We start from the raw sequence: 12,482 nt of genomic DNA on the forward strand, positions 1-12,482 counted from the left end.
TTCATGCCATGTGGGAAACAAGCTTCTGTGGTGCTAACACCCCCATGCCCACCAGAAGAGATGGTGAGGACTCAGGCCCTGGCCACATGGCTTGGGGGGCGGGGGCATCAAGATAAGGATGTTTATCCAACATAACCAGCTCTCAGGTGCCGGGTCAGCGGGCCAAGCCAGCCCATCTCCTACAGACAGCACTGGACACCGGGTCTTCCACACACTCTTTTATTTGTTGCTTTTACTGCTCCCCCCAATTTCCCTGCAGCATCTGATGGCACACAAGGATCAGCCTCTTAGACGAAGGCCCCCAGCACACAGGAAGACACAGGGTCCCCGCTTCCCAAGGTCCAAAAAACAGCTGGGGGTGGAGTCTTGGGAAAGGAGTCTGAAGTTCAAGATGGTTAGGACTGAGGGAGGTGGGGCAGTCCTCAAGGGACAGAAAGACTCAGAAATCCAAGGTGGCAGCAGGGGTGAGGGGAGGCCCTGGGAAAAGGCCAGATGCTGCTTCAAGGCAGTGTCATCTGGGAAGAGAGTTGTAGGTTGAAAACTGTCATTTCTATTCCCAACCTGGGTATTCCCCTCCCCCACAACCTCACCCAGGCCGGCATCTCAGGCAGGGGCTTTGTCTCCTCATGTGACCCTGGCCTGGTCTCCACAGTGACCCTGGCCTGGGCGTAACCTGATCTTGTCCCTGCAGCCTGTGGTGGCAGAAACAGCATCCTGCTCTGGCTCGCTGGGTGGCCCCACTTCCAGTCTCCTCACAGCAGCACCCCTCCTTTACCACTGAGCCAACCCCCGAACTCAGCTCCCTCTGCTGAGATCCTCAGGGCAGCAGCTGTGTCCCTGGTGGGACCTGACCGAGGAGATGTCACTGAAAGGCATCTCAGGTCTAAAGCGTGACTCCTAATCTTCCCCCACAGCCCCAGTCTGTCCCACCTTCACCAACAACCCCACCTTGGCCCACAGTTTGGGCCACAAAGCTGGTGCCAACCTGGCCTCCTTCCCTCCCCTACTCCGATGTCCATGTATGCCATCATAATATCCTTCCACTCACCCCCTGCTTCTGTTCCAGACTCCTCTCACGGCCTCTACCCCTGACCTGGCCCATCTCGTGTCCTGTCCCCCTGCGGCTTCTCTCGGCACCTCCAGTCTATTCTCCACACAGCTGAGTGACCTCTTAAATACCTCAGATCCTGTCATTCTCCCTCAGAAGACTAATGGCTTCCCAATGCCCTGAGAATAAAGTCCCAAGCCCTATCCGGGGTTGGTGGGCCCTAGGTGACCCGCCCCCTGCCCGACCCTGACCCCACCGCCTCTGCACACTTGGTCAGGGCCACACTGGCCAGCTTTCCGACCCTTTTCAGTAACATCAGCCACTTCCGGCCTCTGCGCCTCTGTCCTCGCGGTTCCTTCTGCCTGGTACCCACTCCCCACAGCTCCTCCCACAGTCAGTTTCCTTCTTAAAGTCGAGTTTCCCACAGTGAACAACTGACGACCCCGAGGTCCCTCACAGGCGCATCCCAGTGCTAACTCACACCACTCGCCCGGTTCAGACATGCTTTTCCTCGTCTACCTGTGCGCGCATGCGCATGTCGACAGTGTCCCGGCACTGGGACCTAAAATCCCGCGAGAACAGGGACCTTAAATGTTTTGGTTCCCACTCACACCCAGTGCCTTCAACAGTGCCTGGCGCATAGTAGGTATTCGGTAAGTACACAGAACAAAGAAGGCTCTGTCTGGGGACCCTCCCCCCAGGGGAAAGAAACCAGAAGTCTCTGAGGACACAAGTGTCCCAGTTGGAAGGGCACCCAAGTCCAGGGCGGCCACCCTAAGGGGACTCGACTGCTGTGGCCGAAGGTCCCGCCGAGGGTCAGAGGGACATGCTGGTGAGGTTGTCCTGGCTCAACAGCCCCTTCCGGCCCGCACCAGCCCCGTGCCCACTGCCCCCAGCGCCCCCACCGCCGCCGCAGTACTCATGTAGCCGGTGCCGCAGCGTGACGAGCGCTGACCCCAGGCAGGCACCGTTGGGTGCGTGGGGCCCGCCAGGCAGTTGGAGCAGCAGTGTGGCCACGCCGGCCATGCCATCCTCGGTGGGCTCAAGGGTGATAGGCCCGGCTCGCAGGCCGGCAGTGGTGGTGGGGATGGCCGGTGGGCAGCAGCCCCCTCCGACAGGTCCCCAGGGCCCGCCGGCCCCCGTCAGCAGCAACGGTGCCAAGAAGGGCTCGGAGCGGCGGAAGGCGGGTGGCGGGAGCCCGGCCGGCTTCCATGCGGGGGCTAGGGCAGCAGGGTCTGGCGGGAAGCAGACGGTGACCTTGGCGAAGGGGCGGCTGGCCATCTTGGTCATCTCCTGCAGGTGCCGGCGCTGTTCCTGCCGGTGGTCCAGGGCCTGCTTGGCCTTCCAGAGGAGCACACAGAGCGAGAGGAAGAGGAAGAAGCAGGAGAAGAAGACGGAGAAGAAGACAAACAGGTCAATGTGGGCCTGGTCCTGCCGGAAGAAGAGCAAGCCCTGCGAGTCAGCTGAGCCGTTGGCACTGGGCCCACTTGGGTCTCCCACACCCAGCAGGAGCAGGTAGAAGCGGCTGGACTTGAGGGTGTGGTGCTCGTGCGGGTAGGTGATGACCAGCCGGTCCCTCACGCCACGGACCACCAACACTGCCGACGGCTCTGTCACTGTCACGTAGGTGATCAGGCCCCGTGGCCAGACCTCCCGCACTCGTGGCTCTGCTGGGGTAACCGGCCCACCTCCAGCCCCAGGTCCCCCCAGGTCCCCAGGTCCCCGGGGCCCGCCGTCAGCAGGGGGTGGGGGGGGTGGGGGAGGCGGTGGCGGCTGGATATGCACAGTGTGGACACCAGTGTCGGGAGCCACGCGGACCACGAAGGTGTCATAGGAGGTGGAGACGTAGAGGTCCACGGCGCCAAAGGTCACGTCCAGAGTCAGGCGGATGTCCACGTTGGTGAACTTGGGCTGCACGCCGAAGAGGACGGTGCGGCCGGGACCCAGGGCCCGGCGCTTGGGCTCGTGGAAACAGTTGGTCTGGGACGTGGGGTCCAGGCAGTACTCCTGCTCCACGGAGATGAGGCGGTAGCACTGCTGGCCCCCTAGCGGGCTCCCGTGGAATGACTCTCGGCACTTGGCACACTGCGGGCGGGGCAGGGTGGACAGTTCAGTGTCCAGTCCTCCAAGGAGACGGGCTGCATTTTGTACCTACTGGTAAGTAGCCTCTGCCACTATAGTGGGTCCTCTACTTTGTACCTACTGATTAGTTGCCCCCATGTCCCAGCAGCGTCCCTGTGACCACCTCCCCCAAACTTCCCTGACACAGTGTGGACACTAACAGCACCCTATCCGGTTCCTGGTGTCACCCCAGCAACCACAGCACCCTGATGGCGAGGCCTCTGGAACTCTGAGACACAGCAATGCAGAGCTCTGTTGAGTCCTGGCTTGACCACCTCCCTAGCTGTGTGGCCTTGGACTAGTGACCTACCTTTGCTGAACTGGAGACTCTTCCTCTGTACCCTGGTAGCAAACACTGCTGAAATCATAGGCCCTGCATGAGTGGGCCTGCCTGGCCTGCTAGCCTTGCTCTTTCTGACTATAGTAGGTAGGTCCTGCCTTGGGGCCTTTGTACTGGTTGAGCCACTGCCTGGATCGCTTCCCTGCTCCCCCAAGTCTGAATGTCCAGTGTCCTCACATCCACTGGGTCTTTACTCAAGTGTCACCTTCTCACTCAAGCCTTTCTTGGCCACTGTATCTACCATTTCCACTCCCCCACACCCCCCGAGCCCTCCTCTCTGCTTCATTTTCCTCCTTACTGCTCATCACTAACACCCTGGGTGTCAGACTTATTTTTCTGTTTATTGCTGTACTTTTCCACGAGTTCCCCAGAAAGTGAAAGCATTAAGTCACTCAGTCATGTTTGACTCTTTACGACCTTAAGCCCACCAGGTTCCTCTGATCATGGAATTCTCCAGGCAAGAATACTGGAGTAGGTTGTCATTTCCTTCTCCAGGGGATCTTCCTGACCCAGAGATCAAACCCAGGTCTCCGGCACTGCAGGCAGATTCTCTACCATCTGAGCCAGGAGGGAAGGACAGAACATTTTGCCTGTTTTGTTCCCTACTGTGTCCCAGTGCTCTTCATAGTGCCTGGCATAACTAGGTGCTCAGTAAATATGTGCGGAATGAATGAGTGGATGGATAACAGCTCACTTGATTCCTGCAGTCCAGTAGAAATCACTCAATCTCTGAGGTTGACCAGGGCCAGTCCAAGCTCCAAACCCAAGCAGCTGTTTGACCCAGGACAGGTCTCTGAGCCTCTTCTGCCCACAGCTCACTGAGGCCCCAGCACATCCTTCCTGAGCCTTCCACGTGTGCGCTGTCTCCACTGTATCTATGGCATAGCTCCAGCTCAGCGGCAAGCACTCCCTATACAGCAACTACCATTGCTATCACTGGGTGTCTCCCAGGTGGCTCAGTGGTAAAGAATCCGCCTACCAATGCAGGAGACACAGATTTGATCCCTAGATCAGGAAGATCCCCTGAAGAAGGAAATGGCAACTTACTCTAGTATTCTTGCCTAGAGAATCCCATGGACAGAGGAGCCTGGTGGGCTACAGTCCATGGGGTGGCAAAGAGTCAGACATGACTGAGCAACTAAACAGCAACAACTGCTATCATTAGAAGTGAAAGAAACTGCTTTATCAGAGCCCCCAGAGTTGCTGGAGGAGGTCTGAACTCATCTCCAAAGCTGTCTGTTCAGACAAGGACCAACAGGCCTTTTGATTAAACATCAAGAAAGCAAAACTGGTCCTGGGTGACACCTGTCCCAGGTCAAACAGCTGGTTGGGTTTGGAGCTTGGACTGACCCTGGTCAATCCCAAGTGTGAGCACCTGGATCTGGCCAGTCCTGAAGGCCACTCCAGAACTCAGTTCTGAGAGCCACATTTTCTTTTTTGCTCAAGCTACTATGATATGAGTTTTCCAGCATTTGCCATCTTTAAGTTGTGACTACTTGTAATGGAGTCTGTCTCCTTACCACCCTGAAACCCCCCCAAGAGGCTCATTTCTGGGTTCCCAGTATCACGCTGAGGGCCTGACACTGACTAGGGATCAGTTTATCAAGCTGACCTTGATCCCCAGGACCACAGATACTGGACCCATGTTGTCAGTCCTGCCTGAGCCAGGCTACCTCATCCCAGCTCGGACCTCTTCTGGGCACAGGGCCCTTGACCCATAACTTGCATTTCCAGTCGTACCTGGTATTTATAGCAGTCTCGGCGGTCACTGGGGGAGCTGCCCTGGCACGTGCCTGTCTCTGTGTTGTTCTGACATGGGCAGCCTGTCCCATCCTGCTCGTTACACGTGTCCGCGTGGCCATTACACTGGCATCTGAAGAGGGAAAATGCGGGTTATAGAGCTCCCATGACCTACAGGGGCCAGGCTGGATGCTGTAAACACAGGCTCCAATCCGTGAGGCCAGAAGAGGAAGCTGAGGCTCACAGAGGTCAAGCCGTTTACCCCAAGGCCACAGAGCTGTTCAGTGGCCGAGTTAGGATTCGAACCCAGGTTGGATGGACTCCAGGGTCAGAAGGAAGGGGATGGAATGGGGAGACTGGCTTGAGGCTTCCCCTCAAGGTCCTCTCTATTTTTTCTTATTTTTAAAAACATTTTTTAAACTTTTGGCTGTGCTGGGTCTTCGTTGTGGCATGTGGGCTCTCAAGTTGCAGTGCACAGGCTTAGCTGTGCACTATGTGGGATCTTAGTTCTTGGACCAGGGATAGAACCCACGTCCCCTGAATTGAAAGGTGGATTCTTAACCACTGGCCCACCAGAGACATCCCAGGGCTGTCTCTCTGCCCAACAGTCTCCACCAGGGCTGCTCAATAGCCTGCATTTCAGCACCAGCCTCTGAGGCGGAAGGCCTCCCACCTGAGTCTATTTATTGCCCCCAACCCTTGCCTCAGGGGATCCCACCATTGCCTGAGGGCTGAGGACTGGGGAGAGGAGCCTGGCTCTCAGAGCTGTTCTATTGGGCACGGCGGAGGTCCCTGGCCCCCCTCCACTTACTTGGTGCATTTCCCGTCGAGGAGGAAGTAGCCATGGAGGCAGCTCTCACACTTATCCCCGTAGCTGTTATTTTGGCAGTTCACACACACAGCCTCATCTTCACTGGGACCCTCTGTCACCCAGTGTTCAATCTGGCCAAGGGAGGACAGGGTGATCACAAACTGACTCGGACCAGACCCCTTCTCCTTCAGACCTAGGAGCTCAGGACCCCAGCCTTTCACCTCATCTGGATCCAGCGAGTACTTCTCCGGCTCCCTCCTGGCTATCTCAAGCTCCTTCCTGGAGACGCAGACGTGGCTGTTGCCGCGACAAAAGGCGTGGCAGGGCCGGCAGGTCCCTCCCCCCACGGCTGAACCCACAAACAGTGGGAGGCACTGCTCACAGTGGCTGCCCTGGAAACCAAGGACAGAGTGGTCAAAGGCAGTGAATGGTCCTGGTGGGATGGCTCAGATAGTAAAGAACCTGCCCGCAATGCAGGAGGCCCGGGTTTGATCCCTGACCTGGAGAAGAGAGTGGCTACCCACTCCAGTATTTTTGCCTAGAGATTTCCATGGCCAGAGGAGCCTGGCAGGCAACAGTCCATAGGGTCGCAAAGAGTCGGACACAACTGAGTGACTAACACTTTTCACTTTGAGAGCACCCTGGGAAGGCAACAGTGGCTCCGGCATTTGGCTTGGGCCACCCCGGCCCCTCTTGGGCTTCCCTCATAGCTCAGTCGGTAAAGAACCTGCCTGCAATGCAGGAGACTTGGGTTTGATTCCTGGGTCGGGAAGATCCCCTGGAAAAGGAAATGGCAACCCACTCCAGTATTCTTGCCTGGAGAATCACATGGACAGAGGAGCCTGGCAGGCTATAGTCCCATAGGGTCACAAGTCAGACACAACTTAGCGACTTAACTACTGCTAACTACACCAGCCCCTCTACCATTTAGCCCTCCACCTTCACTTGCACACCTCCAGTGGCAGGGGTCTCAGTCCCCTTCAGTCCAGGGTGCTGAGCTCGGAAAGCCCTTCCCTACCTGATCCCAGATGCTGTACCACGTGCTCACCCTCGCTGGCCCAGCACTAACTCTATCACACTACTCCCAGGCACACCCCACTGTGACACAGCCCCAGAAGGGGCCCCACTGTCCTCTCATCCTCCCTGAGATGGGACTATGCCACCTCCTCCCTGCATCTAGTTCATTGGGGTTTGGGATGAGGCTCAAGATGCCTGACTGCAGGCGGAAGGCCAGCAGGGCCCAGGGGCAAGCCTGGAGATCCCGGACGGCCACCTTGGTGTGGTTGTGGCAGAGCAGGCAGTGGTCGCGGGCCCCCACGCCGGCGCAGTCGCTGTGGCGGTTGCAGCGACACTCCGTGGAGCAGTTGCGGCCGACGAAGCCGAAGTGGCAGCGGCAGTGGTCGGGCTCCACACACGAGCCGTTCACGCAACCCTGGGCACACACCGGGCGGCACAGCCCCGTCACACTGCAGGGAGGGGGTGGGGGTCAGGGCAGGGCAGCAGCCGCCCCCTCCCCAGGGCAGACCTGGCTGGCGTCAGGGTCCTCACAGCTTCTCAGAGCCCACCCCCGACCACCCACCCTCTTCTCCACTAGTCCACCCTGCCCCAGGTCTGTTCCATCACTGCCTCGCTCCTGGGTCCAGCCCAGAACCTCCTGCGGGAGCAATGACCCCCCACTCCAGGGCACCCTATCAAACCAATGCACCAACCTGCCCTCCCTGGACCGAGCGCCTACCTCACACCCTCCTCCACACCTTGGACTGTGTTTCCTTGCATCCTGCTTGGGTCCACGTCCCATCCTTTACTGCTCCTCACAGGCTCTTCCACCCCACGGTCAGTCTGGCCCACTCCCCTCAACCCCACCAGAGTCCTGGTCCAGCCAGAGCCTCACTTGTCCATGGTGTAGCCCGCCTTGCAGCTGCACTCGTAACCGTGGGGCCGGTCATGGCAGTTCTGGGTCTCGTTGCAGTCATGGTGCCCATTGGCACATTCGTCCTCCGGGGGGCAGGACAGGAAGGCCCAGGAGGCCCCAGGTCGCCCACACGTCAGCCCTGACATGAGGATACCAGGCTTTGCTGGAGGGCGGGCCTCTGTACCTCCCACCCAGCCCCCCTGGCCCTTGCTCCTAGTTTCCCCAAACACCACCTGTGAGGGCCCCCACGTTCATTCTCCACACCAACCCCCTTGTCGGAACCCAGACAGGGGCCGGCCCTCCGCACCCCATCCGCAAAGCCGCCAGTCTCACCGTCACGGGGGCCACTGAGTCCACCCTCCAGGCAGCGGCCGCCCCCATCCTGGCCCCCCCAGGTACACCAGCCACAGTGGGGGCGCCGCAGGCACAGGGCGCACTGGGTTGCCTGAGCACAGCCCAGGGAGCAGCTCTCGGGTCCGCGGAGCAGCCGCCCGCAGCCTCCGGCCATACACCGCAGGGGCAGGTAGGAGGGGCTCAGACACTGCGGGGAGCGGAAACGGAGGAGGAAGACCATCAGACACACATGTCGTGGGGGCTCCCTGGGCCGCACCCTCTTCTCAGAGATCTCACCCCTGCTGGCCACAACCAGGTGGGCCAAAACGGCCAGCACCTGGGGCCACTGCATCCTCCCTCCTCAGCCTTTGTAACTGGAAGTACAGATCGGAAGTCAGGCTAGGGACAGCCTTGAAACTAGACTGTGTGGACCAGGGCTGGCCAGGCCGTTAGGATGAACAAGTGACAGCAAAGGAAGAGAGTGGGGAGGGGCGGGGAAAGAGCCGGGGCAGAAGGCAGCAGAGATGAGACCCACACGCGCTGAGGACGAGCGGAGCGGCAGCCTTCCGGCTCCGGCTCGGGTGCCTGGCTGAGCTGTCCGCCCGCCTTACCCGAGGCGCCACTGTGTTGGTATGGTGAGCCCTCTCTACCACCTGGCTTGGGATACAGCCGTTTCTTACAGTCAGAGAAAGGCAATGGTCCCAGGTAGACACAGAAACAAGATTCAGGAGGGGGGAGGCCAGCCACAGTCTCTTAGAAAGAACATGGAAGGGACTTCCCTGGCGGTCCAGTGGTTAGCACCTTGAACTTCCTTTGCAGGGGTTGCAGGTTCAATCTCTGGTTGGGGAACTGAGATCCCTCATGAGGCACAGAGTGTCCAAAAAAAACTTTTAATTAAACTTCTAATTAAAAAAAAAAAAAGAACGTGGGCCCTGCCACTGGGGCAACAGGGCCCTCCTGCCTTGGCTGGGAGGATTTGGGGCCTGTGTCAGGGGCTGCACTGCAGCTCACGCACCATCACTTATTGTGTCCGGGCACTCAGACAGGGTATGCAGTGAGGTCAGGAACTTACCTCACTGTATGAGAACATTTTATTTACAGCTCTGGCCTTAAGTAAAGTACAAGGGGAAAGGGATTAGTCTAGGCTGTCTGTCTGGATGCACTCAGGAAGAAAGAAAGCAATTGTGCAATCCTGAAATAGAAAACCCTGATTGCTGTGGCCGGAGCTCTGAACCCACTGCAGGCTACGTCGGTGATGAGCTGAGCCTGGCTGAACAGCCGGAGCCAAATTCTCCTCCAGGTCAGGCTTCCAGATCTAAATTTAGTGCCCCCCTTGGCAAACAGCAGGGCCATTGGGAAGGGGGCTGAGAAGCCCAAGGCTCCAGTCGGCTAAGCACTCTCTTCTGGGACCACTATAGTGGCCCAATGCAAAGCTGCCCAACACCATTAACTGCGTTTCCTGGAAGAGACGCAGGATCCCAGCTTGTCTGCTGACCTATGCCCACCGCCTGGCAAAGTGCCCAGCATGAAGAAGGTGCTCGGTGATGAATTTGGTGAAAGGAGAAAGGGGAGGAAGGAAGAAGCCAGTCAGTCAGTGGGGAAGACAGCACCCTGTTGGTGAGGCCAAAGTCATTCAGAAGAACAAAGTCTGACAATTACAGTATGGCTGCCCTTGAGCCACAGCACAACAGGTCTTGTCTGCAAACCTGTTACATTTGATCTGTTGTGGGGGGATGGGCAGTGGCATTTTTTTATGTTTTTAGTTGGTTTTTTTTTTGGCCACGAGGCATGTGGGATGTTAGTTCCCAACTAGGGATCAAACTCACAGCCCAGCACTGGAAGGTGAAGTCTCAACCACTGGATCGCCAGGGAAGTCCCCTTGACCTGTGTTTTTAAAAAAAAACCCTGAGCCAACACACTTTAGTTTTTAACTGATCTTCCCAGAACTCAGATGTGGCAGCGGCCCTCTGACATTCCCAGGCGGCACCAGCTCCATGGGATCCACTCAGCTGCCCCACCACTCCCTCCCACCTCTCAACTCCTCAGCTGCCTGCGGGCTCTCTGGTGTTGTCTTCCAGTCCCTGGAATCCCAGTAAAGACAAATAATACCAATCTCAAAAATACTTAGGGAGACCTTGTATCACCAGCAGGAACCCAGGCTTGAGGATGACAGAGGCCTCTGTTTGTCAGAGGAGGCACCGCAGGGGGCCTCTGCCCCTGCAGCCACACGGAGCGCCCCCAGAGGGAGCACCGTCCACCCCCAGCCGCTGCACTGACCTCCCTGTGGCCCAGACAGCAGAGAATGGAGATTTTCCCAGGGGGTGGGGCATGAGGGGGGCATTACTGAGTTTCTACTGAAGAGCAGGCACTGCTCCAGGCTCTAAATAATTCTCCCATCTAATGTGGATGACCCTTGTGCTTGCTTCGGCAGCACATATTCTAATGTGGATGACCCTCCTATGGGATGGAGTGGTATGATACCAGATATATTTGGTCTTTGTCCGGGTCCCTGGTACTGAGCTACTAAAATGCACAGGGGTTCCTGAGTGATGGGGACGTCTTTTGTTATTCACAAGGAACCTCTTTACACCTGAGTTTATGTTAATGGGGTGACTTAGGGGAATTACCAGTCACCAGGATTCAGGGCAGAGACTGTGGTCTCTAAAAACACTTGAACAATGAGATTCAGGGACTTCCCTGGTGGTCCAGTGGTTAGGACTCTGTGCTTTCACGGCTGTGGGCACAAGTTCAATCCCTAGTCGGGAAACTAAGACCCCACAAGCCACGTAGCATGTCCAAAAAAGAAAAAAAAAAAAAACAAGGCAAAGAAGGAAGAAAGCGATGTGGGGAGAGAAAGTGGGAAGGAAGAAGAAGTGTGATGGTGGGAGCAGACCTAAGGAGATGGAGGAGGATGTGAGGCAGAGGTGGCGATGGGGAGAAAGGTGAATGTCGGGGGGAGGGGAGGGCCACCCGCACACCCTGCCCGGCTGTGGTACCTGCTGGAGGCTGCTGCTCCAGACACAGTGCTGCCAGCCCCCGTCAGCACCCTTGGAGTCCAGGCAGGAGGTGCAGTTGGGCAGGAGATGGCAGGGTGTGGGGCAGGGCAGCGGGGGTGAAGACTCCACCGGCATCGGGGACACGTTCAGCAGCGAGTGGCTGAAGCACGTCCAGTCGTAGGTGGGCTGCACCGAAAGGATGCGGCGGGTCTCCCCTGAGGTTGGGGGGTGCAGGGATCAAGGAGTGGGTCCAGGTCCCTTGCCCGCCCCCCACCTCCTCCCTCAGACCAGGCCCCTGAGCCCCTGGCATCCCTGGAGCAGGAGTCCAGGCCCCCCGGGCTCTCCCCGCGGGGACCAGGCCCCGGCACTCACCCGTCCTCTTGAACTGCCGCGTCCACATGCACTTGCCCTCCCTGGTGCACTGCTCGCAGTCGGCCGCCCCACACACGGCCTCTGAGCAGTTCCCGGCCCAGAAGACCTCGCGCTGGTTGATGCGACAGTCGTTCTCTGAGGTGCAGGACCCGTTGCGCCCAATGCAGGCACCCTCGGGGCAGTTGGTACACCACTTACAGCGGGGGGCAGAGGCCTGGGGGGGTGGGGAGGTACTGGCTCAGAGGGGTCGTCAGAGCCCCCGGCACCCCTCCAGTCTCAGTTCCTGCCACCTGATCCCAGGTGAAGAGCCCCGTGGTGCCTGAAACGCTTTCCCTCCTCCCCCATCACTCACCTCTCCATCTCCAGGCTGCAGGGTCCGGGGGTGGCGGGCCAGGCACTCACCGCAGGTACGCAGACGCCGACATTCCTCGGGGGAGTGGGGCATAGGGGAGCAGGGGGTGCCGCCACAGCCCAGCCTGGGGAGGCGGGAGGCCTGGCCCATCACGCTTAGCCAGGTTCCATCCTCCCCGCACCCAGCGCCCCTCCCTGGTGCCTCCTGGACACTGGTCTAAAGGCCCCGCAGGTCCATTCCAACTGGTCTCAGCACAGGCCTCCCAGACCGGCCCCTCCTGAGCTCACTTGGTGATGATCCCACGGCCACCTGTCATCCCAGGCCAGAGACACAAGACAACACCCCATGTCCTCCTGGCCCTCCACCCATGGAGGCCTCTTCCTCCTAAATTCTTCCCTGACCACCCCCTCCTAACCGACCCCTGCAGCCCCCCGCCCAGCTCAAGGCTCCTCCTCTC

General features: G+C 58.5%; 1 protein-coding gene across 1 annotated transcript in view; it reads right to left on the reverse strand.

The window, feature by feature from the left end:
* Positions 1–205: 205 nt before the first annotated feature.
* Positions 206–12,482, reverse strand: part of MEGF8 (multiple EGF like domains 8) — a 41,414-nt gene continuing 29,137 nt past the window's right edge. Inside the window, exons 32-41 of the mRNA XM_065926178.1 lie at positions 12,026–12,149; positions 11,674–11,887; positions 11,302–11,516; positions 8,306–8,513; positions 7,952–8,111; positions 7,334–7,526; positions 6,282–6,452; positions 6,061–6,191; positions 5,250–5,382; positions 206–3,133 (exon numbers count right to left, since the gene is read on the reverse strand). Of these exons, the coding sequence (XP_065782250.1) occupies positions 1,865–3,133; positions 5,250–5,382; positions 6,061–6,191; positions 6,282–6,452; positions 7,334–7,526; positions 7,952–8,111; positions 8,306–8,513; positions 11,302–11,516; positions 11,674–11,887; positions 12,026–12,149 (2,818 nt within the window). The 3' untranslated portion in view covers positions 206–1,864. The remainder of the gene's footprint in view (positions 3,134–5,249; positions 5,383–6,060; positions 6,192–6,281; positions 6,453–7,333; positions 7,527–7,951; positions 8,112–8,305; positions 8,514–11,301; positions 11,517–11,673; positions 11,888–12,025; positions 12,150–12,482) is intronic.

The sequence above is a fragment of the Muntiacus reevesi genome, chromosome 2 (genome assembly GCF_963930625.1).
Source record: "Muntiacus reevesi chromosome 2, mMunRee1.1, whole genome shotgun sequence".
Lineage (NCBI taxonomy): Eukaryota > Metazoa > Chordata > Mammalia > Artiodactyla > Cervidae > Muntiacus > Muntiacus reevesi.